This window comes from Rattus rattus, chromosome 2, assembly GCF_011064425.1.
Source record: "Rattus rattus isolate New Zealand chromosome 2, Rrattus_CSIRO_v1, whole genome shotgun sequence".
In the NCBI taxonomy this organism is placed as follows: domain Eukaryota; kingdom Metazoa; phylum Chordata; class Mammalia; order Rodentia; family Muridae; genus Rattus; species Rattus rattus.
The window spans coordinates 117,735,807-117,758,619 of NC_046155.1; the positions used below are offsets into that span (position 1 = coordinate 117,735,807).

Genomic DNA, 22,813 nt, shown 5'->3' on the forward strand with positions numbered 1-22,813 from the left:
CTGAATACCTCCCAAACATGTTGCCGTGCAGGGGGTAAAGCCAGCATACTCCCAGTCGTAAGTCATCTCGCTGTCCTTCTCCTGGAGAGGGCCACCCAGTTCTCGAGACACAGGGCTCTGGTCACAGGTTTCAAGGAGGCAGGGTCGCTCTGTGGGTGGCTTGGGGCCTTCACATTCCTCCTCAGGGAGCTCAGTCTCTGTCTGTGTGAATGTGAGGAGCACCCGACACCTCACCTCACGCACCTGAGTGCCCGGCCCACATGTGGTGCTGCAGGCCGACCAGGGCTCTGGGATGAACCTGAGGGACACCGGAAGCCAAAGAGAGGGGTCACATGTGGGCCATAAGAAGAGTTCTATGGTTCTGATGACTGTCAGTTATGTAGCTAACACGTTTTGAGAGCTTACAACCATCAAAGAGACTTTTTTTCAATCAAGACATGTTCTTTTGCCTTCATACAAAAATCAAAGTTTCATGCTAAGACCAGTGGGAAGCATTACAGTATTTCTTAAGATACAATAAACAAACCATCATTTAGAGATAATTATGTGATTTTATTTACCAGGTGGGTATTTTTGCCAATCTTTATTCAGCCAATCTTGGTGAGCTTTTGGTTTGAGCATGGGGAGTGTTGAACCTTCTCTAGATTTAACGGCTGAGCTGCAGGATAAGGCAGATATGTTTGCAGACGACGAAGCTATGATGCTCTTTCTGTTTAATGAAGCCCTGGACTTTTGGATGTTCTCAGTCATAGTGGCAGTGCATAAACTAGTCTTACAGTAAAATATTTATTCTTTATCCTTAATTATTACCCACCAAGTCAAAAGGTCTTCAGACTGGGCCTCTCAGACCAAATCTCTTCCATAACTGTTTTTGTAAGAGCCCATCAGCTACAAATAATTCTTATAGTTTGACACTGTTGGTGACAAAAGAGGATATACTATCTTATGACACATGAAAATTAAATAGAGCCCACATTTTAGTGTCTATGACAAAAACTGTACCAAGGACGCAGCTTCACTCGTTTGTGAACCATCATTTATGTCTGTTTTCCTGTTACCAAGCAGAACTGGGTGTTTATAACAGATTGTTTATCCTGCATAACCTAAAATATTTACCCTCTGGGCTCCTGCAGAAATATTTCTAACCCTTGTATGCATTCATACAACATGAAAATAGGTTCAGTAGGGACATGTATATAAGATACTCTGAAGCGATACTTTTTATTACAGGGTATTAATAAATTGATGGGATAAGGTTGGGGAGACAGTGCTTGTTATGTGAGCCTAACAACCAAGCTTGAGCCTCCCAAGCCATGTACAAGGCTGGGTGTGGTTGGCAGCGTCTGTAATCCCAGCATTCCCATGGCAAAGGGGAGAAAGGAGAATCACCCAGACACTCGCAGGGCAGCTAACCTGAAATGTGCAGCACAGTGACAGAGACAAGAGAGACTGTCTCAAGGTAGAAGGCAGCTCCTTCTTGACACCCAAAAGTTAGCCTGTGAGCTTCACAGGTGCTCTGTGACATGAATGCTCACACAACACACACACACACACACACACACACACACACACACACACACGTACATGTGCACACACACAGGTGTAAGCATGCAAACACACACATACACAAAATAAAGTAATAAAAAATTTAAAATAAAATAAAATAAAGAGCCAGGTGAAAGGATTAAGTGACAGATTTTGTTTGGAAAACTCTGGTTTGAGTAATGTCCGTCAACAGGTTTATTTGCTGCAACACTTCCCCTAAGACTATGATATTTGATTTCTCATTACATTAAGTGAGATGAAGACACTATGAATCACTTTATAGGCAGGAGACCAGTGTCCAGCTCTTACACAGCTCAGGAAGTGAGAAGCTACTGCTGAGAGATGTGGAGTCGCAGGTCCCAATATTAATGCTTCAAATTTACCAAGTCCCTGAACAGTGAACTTTCAGAAGCTTTCTGAATTCTGTGTGTAAATCTGTATGCTAAGATGCTTAAGGGATTCTTCCACGGGCGCCCACATGCTAGGGTGTGACTTGTTCTGTCCTCGGGAAGATTAGTCCTTCAGTCTGATAACCTTCAGGCTTCCATCTACTTAAAGTCCCTTCTCATTAATCAACATCACCTCATACTGGGTTTCCCGAGATTCTCTGCTGTGAAATAAAGCAACTCACTTCACCTGAGGCGCCATCCCTGGAGATGACTTCTGACTCTGCCTCCCATACCACTGGCATCTGTCAAAATTCACTGGTAGGTGCACTTTAAACAGATAAGGTGCATGCATACACTATGGCCCTAACACTGATCATGGAAGCTGCTATTTTGAGGGTCACAGTGAAAGGAACTTGGGTGATCCAACATTGAAGATAATTGAGATGGCAATGTGAAACAGAAAACATTTTCGAAAATAAAATAAGGAAAGTATACTGTCTTCCAGAAAGATGTGACAAATAATTTCGAACATTGAAGGCTAAAGTTGTAGGCAGAGTAATATAGCTCCCCCCATATCCCATACTGTAACCCCTGAAATACGTGATTATGTCATAGCCTGCAGCAAGAAGGGTTCAACGGAGGTTCTTAAGGTTATAAATCTAGAGATAACCCTGTGTTATGCTGGACATGGTCTCATCACATGGGTTTTCAGAAAAAGGAACTTCTCTGAAGTTAGAGGTGTAGCAGGACCTGAGCTGAGGGGCCCTGTCTTAAAGCCTGGGAAGTACTCAGCTCCTTCTGCTGGCCCAAAGGTGCAAGGAGCCACATACCACAGAATGCAGGTAGTCTCAATAAATGGAGGACAATCCCCAGCCCACAAGCAACAAGGAAATGGGATTTCCACTCTCTAACATTATGGTTCAACAACAACAACAACAACGAAATAGAATACAAAGAAAAATAAATATAGTAGGAAAAATTTTCGTGAACTCTAGAAAGATCTGAATCTATGATCTAAAATATCCCTGACTGGGCTGGCAAGATGGCTCAGTGAGTAAAGGCACATGCTGCCAAGCCTGATGACCTGAGTTCAAATCCCGGGACCCACGTGGTGAAAGGAGAGAAGCAATCTTGCTAGTTATCCTCTGACCTCCACTTATGCTGTGGTACCCATGCGGGGCACACACACACACACACACACACACACACACACACACACACACACACACACACACACACACACACACACACACACACACACACACACACACACACACACACACACACACACACACACACACACACACACACAGACACACACACACAGACACACACACACACACACACACACACAGACACACACAGACACACACAGACACACACACACACACACACACACACACACACAGACACACACAGACACACACACAGACACACACAGACACACACACAGACACACAGACAGACACACAGACACACACACAGACACACACACAGACACACAGACACACACACACACACACACAGACACACAGACACACACAGACACACACACACACACACACAGACACACAGACACACACACACACAGACACAGACACACAGACACACACACAGACACACAGACAGACACACACACACAGACACACACACACAGACACACAGACACACACACACAGACACAGACACACACACAGACACACAGACACACACACACACACACACACACAGACACACACAGACACACACACAGACACACAGACAGACACACACACACAGACACACACACAGACACAGAGAGAGAGACACACACACACACAGACACAGACACACACACAGACACACACAGACACACACACAGACACACACAGACACACACAGACACACACACAGACACACACACAGACACACACACAGACACACACACAGACACACACACACACACACACACACACACACACCCACACACACCCACACCCCAATAAATAAATAATAAAAATTTAAGCCTTCATTATTTATCAATATTATTGAAACACAAGAAATACCTGTATTTGTCTCAAAGAAGTACTCTAATCTTAATTATTATGAGAAAATATCGAAATATGCAAATATTTAAACAATAAAAGAATAGCAGTCAATAAAGAGATAAAAGGCAATTTAGTATGGAATTAAAATAAAGGTCAAAATGGAAGGTGTAGATATCAGGAAAAAGTCAGAGGGTGGGCATGATGTTGCACATCTATAACACCAACATTTGAGAGGTGGAGGCAGGAGAATGGTGAGTTTGATGCCAGTCAGGCTGTATAGTACATTTAGTCTGCCAGCTGACACCTTGCCTCAACAAACAAATTGTTCTTCTTCCAAGGAGTAAACAAAATAGACAAAGGATCATGGTGTAAAATTTATCTGATAGTTACAAAACAAAGCTATCTGAAAACCTTTGGGAGAAAAAGAATCCAATAATTCACAACTATATCCGTGCATAAATATGAAACACAGACATGTAATGTATAATGACCAATTTTTTACAGAATTCAACTAACACAATGCTAGCTGACAGACCCTATACTAAATATATACACATATTATTTAGCATAATTGTTATATTACCTCCTTAATTTAGTAGTGAAAAAAAAAACCCAAGCCTTAGGAATATGAGAAACTTTCCTTAACTCTAAGGGCATATAAATGAAAAGTTTATGTAAAATATGCTGGTCTCATGTAGCTAAAACTATGAAATGTTGGATAAAGGGACAGTAAGTTCACATAGCAGGTAAAGATGCTTGCTGCCAAGCCTAACTCAACCTAGGACCCACATGGTGGAAGGGGAGAACTGACTCCTGGAGGTTATCTTCTGACCATATGCTACAACTCATATACATGCCCATGCATGCATACTAATAAATACAATTTAAGTTTTAAACATTGAAGTGCTGAAGAGATTATGACTCTGGAGACCTAAACGAATTAAGACAGCAGCCTCCAATCCAGAGCGCAAGACTCAGAACTGCAGTGACTGTTATTTTCCCCAAAAATCCATGTAATTTGGGTCTAAATTTCTGAGGTTATTAGAGTTAGAGGCCAGAAGGAGATAAAACAACTCTAAAAATTTATGGAAGGTTGAAAACAGCCAAGAAAATCTTAAAAAGAAGAAGCAATTTTAGAGTAATTGCTTAACCTGATAGAAAAACTAGAATTAAAAGGTTAAAATTGGGGACTAGAGAGATGATTAAATAGTTAAAAGCATTTGCTACTCTATAAAAACCAAATCTACCTTGATTTTTATTTCATGTCTATGGTGTTTTGCCTACACATATATCTGAGTATCGCATGTGTGCAGTGTCCACAGAGGCCAGAAAAGGGTATCAAATCCCCTAGTACCAGAGTTGCAGACAGTTGTGAGCTGGCTTGGGGGTGTTGGGAATTGAACCTAGAACATTAAGAAGAGAAACCAGTGCTCTTATGAGTTGAGTCATTCTCTAGCCTCCAATATTATCTAATTCTATTTTATCTCTAGCTCTTTGCAGACAGAGGGCCTGTGTTTAGTTCCCAGCAACCACACGTGACTCATGACATCCATCACTCTAGTTTCAGGGAATAAGACACCGTCTTCTGGCCTTCTCAAGAACACCAAACACATGAGTGACAGACAAACATATATGCAGGCAAAACAATCACGCACATAAACAAATCCGAAAAGGCACTTCAGAAAGACAAAATAATCAAAATAATATGGTACTAGCAATGAAATATTTACTCTGTTAATGATATTTAAACATCAAAGGGGACATTTTAGATTATTCAACTGTGCTAAGGCAATCATTTCGGTTTTTAAAAAAAGAAGTTGGGTTATGCTAATTTTTATAAATCACATTATAATGCAAATCCCCCCATTAACCAAAGTTCAGCACAGAGAATAGTAAATAGGAAAGACTGTTTTCTTCAAAGATAATTTTTCAATGTTAACCGAGTGTGAGACAAGGCATGCCTCAGAGTTGCTGGCGGTAAGGGAAGCAGACATGGAGAGAGCAGAAAAGGCCTTTAACGAGCCTGTCTTTTTGGTCCAGCAGAGATATCCTAAGAGGATAACGAGAGCCATGTTACTTAAGATTTGCTGCAGTTTGGTTTATCGTGGTGAATTAACTAGAAGCAAACTGCAGGCAACCAGAGGTCTTTACGATGTAGAGCAGTAATGGTTTCGCTGTTTTCCTGGTTAATATCCATCAACTGCTACTGCAGTCAGATAAAGCCCAAGCTCTCTGCTGAACTTGGGTTACTGCCAGCATCTGCTGCATTCTGCCATTACCGACAGCCACCTGACACACAGCCATGTCCCACGTATCTGCCACACAAGTGCTTCAGACACTTGGGGACATCCAGTTCTCAAGTCATCATATCAATCTTCCCAGGAAGCTATCCCTGACGTCTAAAAATCCCCTAATGTCATCTGATAACACAGATCAACTACAATACGTTATGACCTTAGAGTTCTACAGTGCAGTCGCTTAGAATGGAAGAAACCTGAATTTCTGTCAGCTGACAGGAACCTGAACCTCCTTTCTGATTCTTAGTGCAGGCTGATCCTCCTTACCCAAGATGCCCCTCAGATTTTGAATATTTTTTAAATTTCAAATATCTGTATATACATTATGTGGATATAAGTTTGCATATAATATATTATATATACCTGAGGATAGGCTCAGGTCTGAACACAAAATCCACTGGTTTCTTATATGTCTTCTGCGTGAAATCTGAAGGTGATATGTAGTATTAAATATGTCTGAATTTTAACTGTAGCCCATCATAGGTCATCAGGTGTCATGTTGGTATTTTCATATTCTCAGTGTGTGGATTATTTTGTAATTTGTAGATTTGACTAGAGTTACCCAGCTGCTAGAGCAGACCATCAAATCTCTCTGTCTCCCTCTCCTCTCCTCTCCCTCTCCTCCTCCCTCCCCTCCCTCTCCCTCCCTCTCCTCCCTCTCCTCCCTCCCTCCCTCCCTCTCCCCTCTTCCCCTCTCCTTTCCCCTCCCCTCCTCCTCCTCCCCCTCCCCCTCCTCTCCCTCTCCCTTTCTCCTCCCATCTGTCCACCACTGGCTAGCTCTGAGATACTGGTATAGTCCTTAGTCTTTTGGCTCCCAAGTGATGGTGATAATAGGATATTTGCAAGAATTAAATAATCCCCACAGAACACTTAGAATGTGATCTTCCCTTAAAAAGAAGTCCTCGGGGTTAGGGGTGGTTAGAAAAGCCAATTCCCGAAGCACAGCCTGGCTTGGTTTTAGCAAATACAATTTCTACTCAAGGAGAAGCCAAAAGAGCAGCGCAGAGAACACACACACTGTGCATCAGCCTGTGCTGTTTCTTTCCTTTTCACATATGAGAAATGGGAGCTGGGCTAACAAAACCACTGAAATGTTGGGAATCCCATAGAAGCACAGAAGGCTCCAGAGAGGAACTTAAAAGCGGGATGACAAATGACAAAGCGACAGCCATGTTGACTGAGAACACATTCCATGGCTGACTGCCAGGAAGGTCAGATCAGCAGTTCCCTTGGCTTCGCCTTATAAACTCTTGATTTTTTTTCTTTTCCCAATTAAAACAAAAGCCCTTTGAACATCCACTCTCTGTGTAAGTTCAGAGCTCGCCCTTGGTAAACCACAGTGGTGGGAGTATTTGTCTTTTCCTGGTTGGCTTGGCAGGCTCTCCTTGAGGGATGTGAAATACAGCTGGGATCATCCTCTCCTTCACTGTCAACAAGCAAGCGTCCCAGACCACGGAAGACAGTGGCCATAAAACAGTGAGCTGGAAGCCGAGATGTGCTGCGGTTTTGTTTGGAAATGGAGGGAATGAATAGAATCAAAAGTGGCAGGACACTAAAAGCTGCCACCAGCCAGCCAGAGCGGGCCAGCAGATGCCAGGCAATAATGCTTGTCCAGGAGGAAGGCACAGAGATCTCAGAGCAGGAGAAGGCAGGGGTGGGGGAGAGGCCAAGCAACAGGTGTCAGCAGCCCAGGGTTCCCCACAGTGAGGAAAGCATGGAGACCCTTCAGGGGCAGCGAACACATCAGCTTTGCTCTGGGTTTTAGGGAAGGAGAAGCCCCATCTAAGTCAGAGTGGGCTGGTAGAAATGCAGGCTTGGAGCAGACATGGGTGGGACCCACTATCGAATATCCATGACTGCTCTCGACTAATTCATTAATACAAACAGTGCTTTCTGAACTTTAAAGGGACCTGAGGGATTACCTGTCCTGTTAGTGCCAACATTTGTATTCACAGCCTGTCCTAGTTTGTTTTCCATTGCTCTGATAACACACCAGGTCAAAAATCAATTAGAGGAAAGGGCTTAAGTTCCCATGTCCAAATAATGGTTCTTCACTGAGGGACAAGGTAGGAATCCGAGCAGGGCAGGAACTTGGAAGCAGAAACTGCAGCCGAGACCATGAAGGAATGCTGCTTACTGCCTTGCTCCTCATAGTTTACTCAGCTTCTGTTTTGATACAACCCAGGACCACCTGTCCAGGGTTAGCACTGCCCTCCAGTGGGCTGAGCTCTCCCATAACAATTAGAAATCAAGAAAATGCCACACAAGCTTGCCCACACACCAATCTGTTGGGACTTTTTTTCGGTCGAGGTTCCTTCTTCCCTGATGGCTCTAACATGTGTCACGTTACCAAAAACCTAATCAGCACACAGACCCTCCCCCCTCGGAGGAGTCTGCAGGTGATGCTCAGTACAGCGACACTTGGGAAGCAGAGGATCATGGGTTCTAGGCCAGCAGGAATCACAGGATACTCACGACTGAATTCATAGACAAAAAGCAGAAGAGAAATTATTAGAATCTGGGGCCAGGCAGTGAACTAGGACTGTTGCACAAACACAGTTCATGCTGAGAAGGGTGGAAACACTCCGGATGGGTCAGACAGCAGTGTGGATTTTCTTAGTGCTGCTGAACTGAGTGCTTTCAAACGGTTAAAGAGCCCAGCCTTGCATGATGGATATAATACCACAGGAAGCGGAAAAATGGATTACTGATGCAAAGGAAAGGCAATGGCGACACTCCACTTGCAATATCTAATAAACTCAGAGTTTATTACAACTTTCGTTCATTTGCTTGTTTTTAGATTTTTGAAACAGGGTCTCACAGTGTAGCTCAGAATGACCTTGGAATTCACTATGTAGCCCAGGCTGGCTTTAAACTTGTGGCTATCCTCCTGCCTCAGCTTCCTGAGTGCTGCAATTATAGATGTGAGGCACCAGACCCTGCTTCATCACACCTTAAAAATAACCTAAACGAGCTTGTTGGAAGTGATCGGAGGACCACATTTTTAAAAACTTGTTTCTCTTTTAGAGAGAAAAACACTGAAGGATGCAGATGTGCTCTGATGTGATACACTGTGGTTAGTCAGTGGGATGGGGCAGTCCTCACGGGGCAGGCACAGTACGAGGTGTAGTAATCGTGCAAGTGCAGTCTTGAGAGGCTCACTGTGCTGTGCACACATTGGGGTTTTGTTCGTTGCGCAGCCTTTCTATAGCAGCTTGAAATCTTTTATAATAAAAAATTTTCAAAACAATATTCAAGCAGAGTGTCACTGGGATGGGAAAGGGAGGCTGAGAAACTGTGTTGAAAACAGTGCCAGCCTGCTCTACATAGGTCAGTGTGGCTGAAGATCCCATGCAAACACTGGACTCTGACTCAGAAACCCTGCAGCATCCACACTTCCGTCCATGGTGGTAGCATCGGCCCAAGAAGACTGACCTATGACTTGCAGGCTCTTGGCCTGCATCACTGAAGGAAGCTAAGTTAATACACATTCTTTTAGGGCTTGGGGACAGTGACGAATGGGAGTGTTCAGATGAGAGGAGCAGGTTGGTAAGGGATCTGAAGATAAGGCCACGTGAAAAGTGCTGAGATGCTAAGAAGGATGGACGTTTTAGAACATATACCAAGGCCTCAGGACCTGTGATAGCTCTCTCCAAAGTTAGGAAAGTGAGGACGATGGCACAAACATGTCTGTTTCAGAAAACGGATGTTAGAAGTTATATTTTAGACCAAGAGAGAAAGTGTCTGCTCAAATATGGAGTGGGGATGGAGCTAGAAGCTACTTGAGTTACAGCAAAGGGCTGTTATCCAACCACAGTGAGCTGTGTCTCGATGCAGTGACCTCCGCCCACTGCAGAAGGCGTTGAGTAGTTATAAAGCAGGGTCCCAGGGTGCTGTGGAATGGGAAACAGGCCTCTGGGACTATGAGAATTGGAGCCGGGAACCACCATTACGAACTGCAGGCCCTGCACAAGGCTTTGCCTCTCTGCTCAGTTCTCTTTGTAAAAGATGCAGGTTGGAGTTGACATCTTGGGGCAATGAGCCAGATGGCTGTTGAGATCCTCCTTCCTGTCCCACATGTGAATTGCTTTTGCAGCTAGCTTGTCAGCACTCCAGACTCAACTGCCCACTGTGGGATCAGCTGTCCTGTCCAATTACTGAAGTCTAGCATGGGTGCTGCTCTTCTGATGGACGCCCGGGCTAGGCACCTCAGAGTTGCTTCGCTTCCTTTTCCTTTTTTGGGGTCTCTCTCAGCCTCGAGAATGCTTCTTTGATTTGCTCTTGATTCTGCAAGTCGGGTGACACCATCGTAAGTGGGCCTTACCACATAGCCTGCAGACAGTAGCTGTTGATATCTGAGTTAGGATGGGCCCTAGAGAGTGGTGCCTAACCTGACATTTATACACAAAGAAGGATGAGATGGCAACACTAAACAGGGAGGGCATATGGTTCATAGTGATGGTCCGTAGCTCTAGTCCACACAGTACTACGCTCATTCTCTTTCTCCGTGTCCCACCAGCCCCGGGACCTCATCTCCGGCCACCCTGGTGTATTTCAACATCATTAGTTTTACTGAGATTGGCCATGATTTAAGCTCAGGACAATTGGTTTATTTGTACAATACTATGATGGTCTTTGGCTAAACCACATGTGCACATCCAGGAATGAACCCCACTTGTCCCTGCAAGAGAGCAGGGGTCTGCTTTGAGTTAGAGAACACGATCTTTTCCATGCTTCTCACACATACTGCCAAAGCAGGACTGCTGAATTGTGAAATAAAGAAAATTCCTAGCCAGCTCAGGCTCTCTGGAGTCCGTAAATCCAGGTCATTTGGATACTAAATGTATCGTTGAACTCCAATGAGTACAAACATGACATATATCATGTAAACTGGCTGTGCCCCGATTACACCCATAAAAGGCCCTGGACTCACTTGGGTTCTTCTGTGGCTATTCTGGTCTCTTCTAGCTCTTGTGCTTGTTTCAGCCAAGGTAATTTAGCTTCCACTGGACTTTTTTCTGGGGAAAAAATAATGGAAAATAAACCATGAATGCAATTACTATCGATCATTAAGGACTTTGATACTTGCTTGTTATTGACTGTTCATTAACATTGGATTCTACTTTTCAAGTGCACAGTCCATTCACTTCTGGAATGAATAACATTCCTGCTATTTTTTTAGTTAGCCATATTACAAAACACAACCAAGCCGATCCCCGTGGTATAGTTGAATGTGGCTCAACATGCAAAAGTTAAACACACAAATGCCTTACGTAACTCAGCACCCTTTCTGCTCTTTGTGCGTTGAAGTTACTATTCCAACAATATCAGAGTCTTTTCGGTTTGCCATAAGTTCTTCTTGTCTCTTGAATTAATAAATTAGTAGAGAAAAGCAAATAGAGCAGAGCCCAGTGAAGTGGAAAGATGAGATTCTGTGTGTGGCTTACTCAAATTCCATTGTTAACATGGGAAATGAAAACCATCTACACGGGCACGGAAGGGACAGCTGCTACTCCCTTAAGTGTTTTCAGGCTTCCATGGCCGGAGGAGGGAACTAATCCAGTTGTGAAATGGAAAATTGGAGATGCTTCAGGGAGATAAGAGACACTGAGAAAATGGCAGTGGAAGCCCATCAATGACAGAGGTAGTAAGCAAAGGCTTTGAGATGGGGAAAGCCATGATTGTGTACATTTGCCATGGCAACCAGAGATCTTTCTATACAATGGATTTAGTCAAAGACGTGTGCACTGTTTAACTGTAGGGCTACCTGTGTAAACAAGAAACTGAGAATTCATGAGGAAGAACTTTACCATCTTCTCTAAAATACTAAGGAAGTGTCTCTAGAAAGACTTGAGAACAATATTTTCCCATTTCCTTTTATCACATTTATTTCTATTTATTTATGTATTTATTTATTTATTTTGTGTGTGTGTGTGTGTGTGTGTGTATGTGCGCTTGAACATGAGTACAAAGGATGTCACAGCACACATGCATAAGTCAGAGGACAATTGTAGGAGTCATAGGTTTCTGCTTCTATCACATGGGTTCCAAGATTGAAACCAGGCAGTCAGGGTTGGTAGCAAGTACCTTTACCTGCTGAGCCAGCTCTCTAGCTGTCTTTTTTGTCAGCCATTTTAAGAATATACCTGACATAAGGATATGCATAGGAAAATGGTCATTGCGGGAGGGGTGGCAAATACCTAAGTGGCAATCCCAAGACTTGCTAGTCATTAATGCCTGTTTATCCTCATGGACCAAGTAAGAAATTCTAAAGACACTCACAGTCCCAGAGTGGCAAGGAAGTCTTTGCTCATCCCATGCACTGTGACACACGATAATGCCATCGTGCCTCTGTCAAGGGGTAGTGCAGTGGACAGGCACCCACCCATTTTGAGAAGAAAGAAAGACAAGAAGAGCTATTCTGGGCATGAGAATAGTAGACTTCTTCTCTCTCTTCCTCATTTATTGATCGTCTTTCCCTTCTTCACTCCTTTTTCTTCTTCCCATCTTCCTTTCTCTTGATGGCAGGGACAACATAACTAGATGAAGTTGCCTGGTCTTGAACGAGGGCTAGAAATCCCTGTTTGACTTCAGTGCAAGAACACCTTGTGCTTACCTTTAGGCTTATAGCACGGGATGGGGATGACACACTCCTCTTTGATGTGCAGCTTCATCTGTGGGTTGCAGCCCCCAACATGCTGCCCACGATGGTTGATACACAGAACCACTCGGTAGCGCAACCCTCGGCCACAAGTCACTGTGCACTTTCAGAAAAGGTGGGAGAAGCCAGTGAGTAACTTTATCTGGGTCTATGGATCTATGTGATGCTTAAACACAAAGACCTCTACATAATATATTGTGTGAAGAAGATGAAAGATGATTTTTCTGGGATGCTTACACCATTTTTCTTTGATTTAATTTAATTTGTCTTTTATTTCATGTATATGGATGCTTTTCTGCATGTACCTGGTGCCAATAGAGGCTAGAAAAAGGCATTAGATCCCTTGAAAGATTCTAGTCACTGTGTGGGTACTGAGAATTGAACCCAGGTCCTCTGGAAGAGCTAATGGTGCTCTTACCCACTGAGCCATCTCTCCAGTTCCATTTAATTTTCAGTTCAAAGGCATTTAAGATGAGCACACCTTGCAAGAAGAGCAAGTGTTCTGCACTTCCTGTGCTTCAAATCAAAGACGATGGAAACTTGATGCAGGCTTTCTACAGCTTACACTTTTCATAAGACATTTCTAAAAGCAATCTGTGAAATTGAAAGCAATTCTAGACAATGACTCTAAGAAAATTAACATCCACCAAGCCGTCCAGATGTTTAAATTCTCTGGTCTGTCCACAGTGATCTTGCCTAGTTGTTATCATAGAAAGAGACCATCGGGATGGTTCAGCCATACACTATGAGAGAACTCCTCATCGAGGAGGAGGAGCCAGCTCAGCCAGCTCAGCCCTCAGGCATGCATGAGGATCAGATTTTTGAGTCCACCACCATCATTATTATGTCAATAGTTGGGGACAGCACGGTGCATCTGTAAAATCAGGCAGACACTGGAAGATCTCTGAGGCTTGCTGGCCACACACCCTCACTGAATCAGTGAGTTCCAGGTTCAGTGAGAGAAACTCCATCAGAAAGTAAAACCTCTGAAGAGTGGTTGAGGAAGACATCTAACACTGATCTTTAACCTTCACACACACACACACACACACACACACACACACACACACACACACATATACACCAGCATAAGTGTGATGGACAGTTAAAAGTCCTAAAGTATTATTTTTCCCCTGACTTTGTGTTGTTAGCATTTTATTCAATGTGTTATTAATACCCATTTATAATTTGGCACTTACTCTTGCTTATAAATTGTTTTCAAGTCATGTGAAAATCTAGTAAAGACTTTGAGTATATCTGTCTATATCTATAGCGTGTGTGTGAGCCTGTGTGCCTCTTTGATATCATATATGTGAGTAGATGCCTCGTTAAATGGTTAGGCTTTAAAGTGTTTCACTGGCACATGTTCACTGCACAAAGCCATAGGTTTGCATGAAGACATTTTCATTCCAAGTGTACCATGCACTTTGAGTGGGACCATATTCACTCCCATTACCCTCTCCCACATCCCACTCACTGGAATCCTTCCTTTTGTAAATAACCCTCTATCTACTTTATATGAGTGGGCATACATGTGTGCATAACATACACAAGCTTGTATATGGGGATGCATATACGTGTGTGCATGCATGAGCATATGTGTGAAGCTCTGTCCAGGTTCCCCCAGTTTTTGAGAGGCCAAGAATTCTTTAACAGCACCCCCTGCTGCCACACATCAGTCAGTGTTCCAGAGCTCAGGCATTCTCTTCCTATTTCCCAGAGAATTCTACCCAGCCCTGTTGAGTATGGGCTATCCCTCTGGAGCTCTTCTCAGCATGCACATCACCACAAAGACTAGGTATTAAGGAAATCTCTTATGGCATCATGGCACTTTTTTAGTACTAAGGCTCAAACACAGGGCCTCATGCATGCTAGGCAAGCGCTCTACCATTGAGCTACATCCCTAGTCCATTATGCCATTCACGATCCGATCGTACCAAGCGAATTCCACAACAAAGTGTGTGATTAGACCTACATCCTGTTTCTGAAAAATTGACTCATTCACTCTTGAATTTATCAGTTTGTAATATATGTATGTATATGATATAGAAAAACTCTTTACATCATGTCCTATAAGACCAGTAACAAAATGATTGCCGAATCTACATCTTATCCCAGCAGTGAATATATGCACAAACTTTTGAACCCCATTCCACCTTCTAGAAAGGCTGATTCGAAAGCAAACTTTTTTATGTACAATATTTTTACCATACTTTAAAGTTATATTTATGTTGTTTTGATTAGATGTTAGAATAGATTTTTAAGAATAACTGAATTTTAGAGAACATTGACATTTAGAACTCTCTGGCTTGATCTTTGAAAAAGGAGCTAAAACCATCCAGTGGGAAAAGGATTGCATTTTCAACCAATGGAGCTGGTTCAACTGGTGGTTAGCATGGAGAAGAATGCAAATAGATCCATTCTTATCACCCTGTACAAAACTCAGGTCCAAGTGGATCAAGGACCTCCACATCAAACCAGATACACTCAAACTAATACAAGAAAAAGTGGGGAAGAACCTCGAACACATGTGCAGTGGGGAAAATTTCCTGAACAGAACACCAATGGCTTATGCTCTAAGACCAAGAATCAACAAATGGGATCTCATAAAACTGCAAAGCTTCTGTAAGGCAAAGGACACTGTTGTTAGGACAAAATGACAACCAACAGATTGGGAAAAGATCTTTACCAATCCTACAACAGATAGAGGGTTTACATCCAAAATATACAAAGAACTCAAGAAGTTAGACCGCAGGGAGACAAATAACCCTATTAAAAAATGGGGTTCAGAGTTAAAGAAAGAATTCGCAGCTGAGGAATTCTGAATGGCTGAGAAGCATCTAAATAAATGCTCAACACTTTTAGTTATCAGGGAAGTGCAAATCGAAACAACCCTGAGATTCCACCTAACACCAGTGGAATCTAATCAGGTGACAACAGATGCTGGTGAGGATGTGGAGAAAGAGGAACACTCCTCCATTGCTGGTGGGATTGCAAACTGGTACAATCCACTCTAGAAATCAGTCTGGAGGTTCCTCAGATAATTGGACATAGTACTACGTGAGGAACCAGCTATACCACTCCTCGGCATATACCCCAATGGTTCTCCAACATATAGCAAGGACACATGCTCCACTATGTTCATAGCAGCCTTATTTATAACAGCTAGAAGCTGGAAAGAATCCAGATGTCCCTCAACAGAGGAATGGATACAATAAATATGGTACATTTACACAATGGAGTACTATTCAGCTATTAAAAACAATGACTTCATGAAATTCATAGGCAAATGGATGGAACTAGAAAATATCATCCTGAGTGAGATAACTCAGTCACAAAAGAACACACATAGTATGAACTCACTAATAAGTGGATATTAGCCCAAAAGCTCGAATTACCCAAGATACAATCTACAAACCACATGAAGCTCAAGAAGAAGGACGGCCAAAATTTGGATGCTTTAGTCCTTCTTAGAAGGGGGAACAAAATACTAATGGGAGGAAATACAGGGAAAAAGAGTGGAGCAGAGACTGAAGAAAAGGCCATCCAGAGACTGCCCTACCTGGGGACCCAGCCCATATATAGAAACCAAACCCAGACAATATTGTTGAGGCCAAGAAGTGCATGCTGACAGGAGCCTGATATAGCTACCTCCTGAGAGGCTCTGCCAGAGCACAACAAATACAGAGGCAGATGCTCACAGCCACCCATTGGACTGAGAAGAGGTCCCCTTTGCAGGAGTTAGAGAAAAGATTGAAGGAGGTGAAGGGGTTTGCAAACCCATAAGAACAATAATACCAACCAATCAGAGCTCCCAGGGACTAAATCACCATTCAAAGAGTACACATGGATAGATCCATGGCTCCAGCTGCATATTCGGTGCCTTGTTGGGCACCAAATGGGAGGAGAATCCCTTGGTCCTGCCAAGGCTTGATGCCCCTGTGTAGGGGAAGGTCAGGGCAGGAAAAGGAAGGGGTGGGTGGGTGAGAGAACACCCTCATAGGAGCAGAGGAAGGGGAGATGGGATGGGGGATTATGGGTGGGAAACCAGCAAAGAAAAAAGCATTTAAAATGTAAATAAAAATATCCAATAAAAAGTTATAAATTAAAAAAAGAAAGAAAAATCCCTCTTGTCAGAAGTGGTTTTATTTACCCTGCATATTTTCTTGGAGAATAGAAATTTCTTGGAGAATTGTGATCTATAAGAGACTTTAAAACACAAAAAAGTACATCATTGTAGGATAAAGATTCATAGAAGTGTAGATTGAAAAGCAAACTCAAGAAGGGAATTACATAAATCAAGTAGTTAAGGATCTCCATGCTGCTATTTATAAAAGATGGAAGGCTCAGAAACGGGCATGACATTTAGATTCCACTGGGTATTTTGTTTTAATGCTATAACAATTTTATTTTAAAATGTCAGCACTCACCACACATTGGAAATGATATTCTTTGCTATTAGGCTTTCTGTAAAAATGAACATGTCAACCTAAATACAGGAGAAGGGCTAAGTCAATTTCCCAACTTCTTTTTAGAGGGAACATGCATTCAGAGTCGATACAAAAGGCCCTAAATGTGCTGATGAAGTTCTCCAGGCTGACATTTAACATGATATCCAAAGCAGGCCAAGTGGCTCTCCACCCAGCCAGTACACATATCTTCCAATTCCAAGGAAGCACACTCTTTTCCCTGCAGCATCCCTCGACCCTTCAAGGGTTGGGAGTGTATCTCTTCACCTTGTGGGCTAAGTACCATATGTACAAGCCACACCACTCAGGACCAACCACAGAGGCCCACGGGGTTACAACTATCTGCATGCATGGATGTGCAACTAGGTTCTAGGCCTTTGGGAAATGGAGGCTCACTTTCTCTATTTCCAGTATGCTAACTGACACACTAAACAGTCGAGTAACTCTATTAATGCATGTGTATCATAGTTCCATTTAAAAGAGCTATAGAAACTTATATTTATTATCCATTTTTCTCTAGAAATTTAAGAGATTAACATTCAACACAGGTGCCTGGGTTGTTTAACTTGGACTAATCTGTGTTCTATTTGTTCTAGAGGTCAATTCTCTCCTCAATCCAGAGAGTTAATTCAATATTAGGTCTTTTCAAACCTCTAAGATGCCTTCCCTCTTCTGTTCTTTCTACTGTTCTTTTGTTGTTTTCTAAGAAGCTACATACCTCTAAAGGTCTGGCTCCTTCCAACTGTATGATTTCTCTCAAAAATGATATGTGGCTTCTTAATTCTCAGGATCAGAACACAGTTCTAAAGTCAGGTTAGTATTTTCACCTTTGCTTACCAGTTCCTAGAATCAAGCTCTCTCTTCATTCCACATATTTCTTGCCCGCCTTGTTTTAAAATAAATACATATTTCATTTTGAGTATATTCTCTCTCTTCCACCAACTCCTGCCCAATACACTCTCCCCACCCTATATCCACCAACTTTCTTGTCCTGATGTTTTAAAAACACTCACCAAGTACAGTTAGTGCTCCCATCGTCTTAGGTGTGTGACCAGCCCCTGGAGCATGGTAATCTAACCAGTAGCCATACCTTAAAGAAAACCAACTTTCCAAGACCTCTTCTCTTCACACTGCAGTTTTGTCTGGCTTGAGTTTAAAAGGTTTTTGTCCAAGCTGTCACATGGCTGTGACACATGGGTCAATATGTATGTGCATCTTCCCTGTAGCATCTTTTTTGTTTTATTTTGTTTTTGTTTCTTGAGACAGAATTTCTCTAGCTTTGGCTGTCCTGGAACTCACTCTGCAGACCATACTGACCTCAAGCTCAGAGATCAGTCTGCCTCTGCTTCCCAAGTGCTGGGATTAAAGGCGTGTGCCACCACTGTCTGGCTAGTCCTATTGTGACTAAATGACTTATCATTGAACCCCTAGATCCATGGATCGCTCTATCTTTATCAGAGGAGCTTCTTTTCATAGTATATGATGATTAACACGGAGATCCACAACTGTTCAAGGCACAAATAGAAGGTGCTATGGAGTGCTTACTCCAAAGGAGAATCTATAGCATACCCCTTGCCCCAGGGCTCAGGAATCAATGGGGAAGAGGAGGCAGAAGATGCAAGAAATGATGGATGATGACAACCAGTGTTTTTCTATACCCGGCAGTGCCCTTTTCAACTTCTAGTTGCTCTGTTCCGTGCTTGCCTTTGCTTAACAGTATCTTCTTGGCCACCTGCCACTTCTGTGTTCTCTCTAAGCTCTTGCTCGCTCAGAATCCATCATCTTCAAAAAGGGTTAAGAATTGCAGTGGCAACAATAAATCTCAGACTAAGGGCTTTGGCATTTTCTCCTTCTACATATACTATAATCCATAATAGTCCTAATCCTTACCTACATTGAGGTGACCTCTCACCCTATGCCCTTTCTTCCACTGTCCTATCTTCTAGAGCTCTTTGGATGTAGAAACTACATTTATTTATATATTCATTTGTTTTGTGTATGGGATACAAATGTATGCATGCATGTTTGCATATGTGAAGGCTCATGTGTGTTCATGTACACATACATGTATGTAGAAATATGAAGTTAACATGGAGTATTGTCCTTGATTGATTTCTATTTCACTTACTGAGGAAGGGTCTCTCACTGAATGCAGAGCTCACTGATTCCGTCTAATGTATCTATCTAACATGTCTTGGGAATCCCGTGTCTCTTCTTCTCAAGTGCTTTAAATGCAGGTGGTCATCAGGACTGCCTAGCTTTGTAAACACGGGTTCCGGGGAGCTGATCTCTGGCTCTCATGTTGGCGTGGCAAGTACTTTATCCACTGAACCATCTCCTCAGCCTGCTACATACAAATTTTCTATATCATGAAGTCCAGTAAAGTTTCAGACTCAGAGCAAATAGTCATGAAAAATCTCAGATTGAATAAAAGTGACATATTCTCAAATCTCACCTGAGACCACTCCATGGCAATCCACTTGGGGCAATCAAACAGGTTGCAAGTCTGCATCACCTTGGGCTTGGGTGCATACATGCACTTCCATTCTTCCACTTGTAGAATCTCTGCATGCATAGATTCCTCTACGCACACGAAACTCCGTCTCTGAATCCCTCCTCCACAGGACACCGAACATGCAGTCCAAGGATTATGTTCCCAGCTCAAAAGCAAACAAAGAAAAGTACATTATTTATTTGATGCATGCTTTTTCTCAAGTATGCAATGGATTTCAAAAGGGCGATTTCTTTGTATCAAGTCATGGTTCCATTGAAAGAACACAAGACTTGAATCTCCTAGGACTTTAATCTTAACTATGGCTACAAGGAATTCACCTCCTCTGAACATGATTCTTTTTCTCTGTGGTGGAAATAATAGACCCACTTTAGCCTTCAAAGGGCTGTTATGAGGATCGAATTAATTAGAATATAGAATGTGAACAGGTCTTTAAATTGCCCTTAATTATAAAATACTAATGGACTATATTACTGAGAACCATAGAAAGTCAAAGTCAAAAAGAATCATACTATTTGGGCATGGTGTTACATGCTTATAATTCTAGTCCTTGAGAGAGAAGGCAGGAGGATCAAGAATTTGAGGCAAATCTCAGCTATGTAGAGCCTGAGGCCAGCTTAGACCACAGGAGAAATGAAATAGAAAGGAAGGAAGGAAGGAAGAAAGGAAGGAAGGAAGGAAGGAGAGAGGGAGGAAAGAAAGGGAAGGGATGAGAGGGGAAAAGAAGAGAAGAGAAGAGAAGAGAAGAGAAGAGAAGAGAAGAGAAGAGAAGAGAAGAGAAGAGAAGAGAAGAGAAGAGAAGAGATACTAGTTATCTAGCTTTCAGAGAGGATTCACATTTCTAATCAATGGCTCTAGATCAATGATTCTCAACCTATGGGTTGAGACACCTTTAGGGTCAAACAACCCTTTCACAGAGGTAGCATATCAGATACCCCACGTATCAGATATTTATATTAGATTTATAACAATAAAATTACAGTTATGAAGTAGCAACAAAAGTAATTTTATGGTTCTGAGTCAACACAACATGATGGACTACATTAAAGGGTCACAGGATTGGGAAGGTTGAGGAACACTAATCTAGTTCTTTTTGATACCCAGTGTTTAAGATGAGTTTGATGTCCTTGGTGATGGGCAACAGCGCTCTACACACAACCTTACAATGGTAGCTTGTTCCATTTTATTCTTAGAGACATATTTCTCAGTACTGAACCTGTTGACTTTTAACTTTATGAAAGAAACAATAATGTTCCTTCAAAACACCTAGAATCCTTTATAAAAGGGAAAGAATATTTAACTCACCGAGGGAGAGGTTGGAAGTGGTCATAGGGCATAATCTCTTTAAATCCATCACTGCAAAGGAAACCATAGTGAAAAGAAGTTTCTAAATCCGTCCACATACATGGTCATTCACTAATACAGGTTTATCATAAAAATATCATTTTTAACTCAACAAACACATTTGTCAATTGACTAATATGTATTCGATATCTCATAAGAAAATCAAAGAATGCCAAGTGGTTCATAGGCTACTCAACCAGCATCTCTTCAGGTTCCAAGAGAAACGCTCATTTAAGTCATTTCCAGTTGGATATAAAAATGTAAAAATAACTAACGGCATATTATCCAAAGGAAAAATCCTCTTCATCTAGATAAGTCTCTTATTTCATTTTAAGTGTCATTATGCTAACACAGTGTATCAGTGCTATGCACACATCATTATGTCAGCCCACTCTTGAGAGAACCTCTCTGCTTCCCAGAATCTGTCCTTTACAAGGTCTCAGTGAAGAGTGGTGTCCAACCAAGATCACAGGCAATGGGCACCATAGTGACAGGAAATGCGACCTGTGGACAAGGCACACTTGCCCGCTGTGGCTGGGGCCAGCTGGAAGGCAGCTGGAGGATTCAGGGGATCGATACTAGGCTGAACTTTGAAGCTGTCGTAGGAAAGCCAGGAAACTTCCCTAGACACTCCACGTGAGCAGGCACTAAGTTATGTGTCAGGGCAGTTTCTGCACAGCCTTGGCATGGAAATGGCTTGCTTCTTTGCACAATGCATTATTTATACGGAGTTAAATGTGGACACTGCAAAAGCCAATATGTGGTAATGGGTGACCCAGTTTAAAGGCTAAAATAGTGAGTGGGAGATATTTGTGACTGACACATGGACTATGCATGGAATCCTGGCAGATCCACCTATGTATGGATCTCTGATCTATGTCTGTGCAAGAAGTGCCCAATACGCTTCATTATAAAGATCTTATGTATGCATAATCCCATGACATGAGAGAGCTGGCCCAGAGGGACCAGATCAGCAAATGTCTCTTAGCTCCTATTTACTGTGGTTCTAAATGTGATCTGCCATCAGGATGTAATCAAAAGTTAGGACCTGGAAGCAGATGGCCCTGAATGTATCACTGTGTCCCAATTGGGTTTGACGTGTTTCTTTGAAAGACATGGGCAAGTGGACCAACCTCGACGGACAAGGATCCATGCTGCATTCCCTCAGCTTTGGTTTGGGCTTCACATTTTCCGGGTAGTAATGGCAATAGTGGTCAGGCACTACCCTTTTCAAGCGGATATCCACGCACTCAGCAGAGTTGAGCTGATAACCTAAAGGTATATGAGAGGAAGAGATGAACGCTGCATCATTTTTGCATGTTTCGTGGCAAAGGTGCATGCCACATGCTTGCTTTCCTCTATGGATAACCTAGCTCAGGGGTATCTATGATATTCAGCTTGGGGACTAACAGAAGCACAAGGGAGAATTAGCAAACGCAGGTCCCAGGGCTCCTCTTGGTAATTAAGCCAGAAGCACTGCCACTGAGCCCAGGATATGGGGACTTTCTGCAAAGGAGTCTCAGATTCCTCTGAAATGGCTAAAACCCGGGGCTAAGCACAGTATGAGGA

The 22,813-nt window shown here is 42.6% G+C and overlaps 1 protein-coding gene across 1 annotated transcript in view; it reads right to left on the reverse strand.

The window, feature by feature from the left end:
- Positions 1 to 22,813, reverse strand: part of Adamtsl3 (ADAMTS like 3) — a 291,589-nt gene that overhangs the window by 77,726 nt on the left and 191,050 nt on the right. Inside the window, exons 11-16 of the mRNA XM_032893300.1 lie at positions 22,378 to 22,516; positions 21,206 to 21,256; positions 19,844 to 20,048; positions 12,875 to 13,022; positions 11,192 to 11,276; positions 9 to 298 (exon numbers count right to left, since the gene is read on the reverse strand). Of these exons, the coding sequence (XP_032749191.1) occupies positions 9 to 298; positions 11,192 to 11,276; positions 12,875 to 13,022; positions 19,844 to 20,048; positions 21,206 to 21,256; positions 22,378 to 22,516 (918 nt within the window). The remainder of the gene's footprint in view (positions 1 to 8; positions 299 to 11,191; positions 11,277 to 12,874; positions 13,023 to 19,843; positions 20,049 to 21,205; positions 21,257 to 22,377; positions 22,517 to 22,813) is intronic.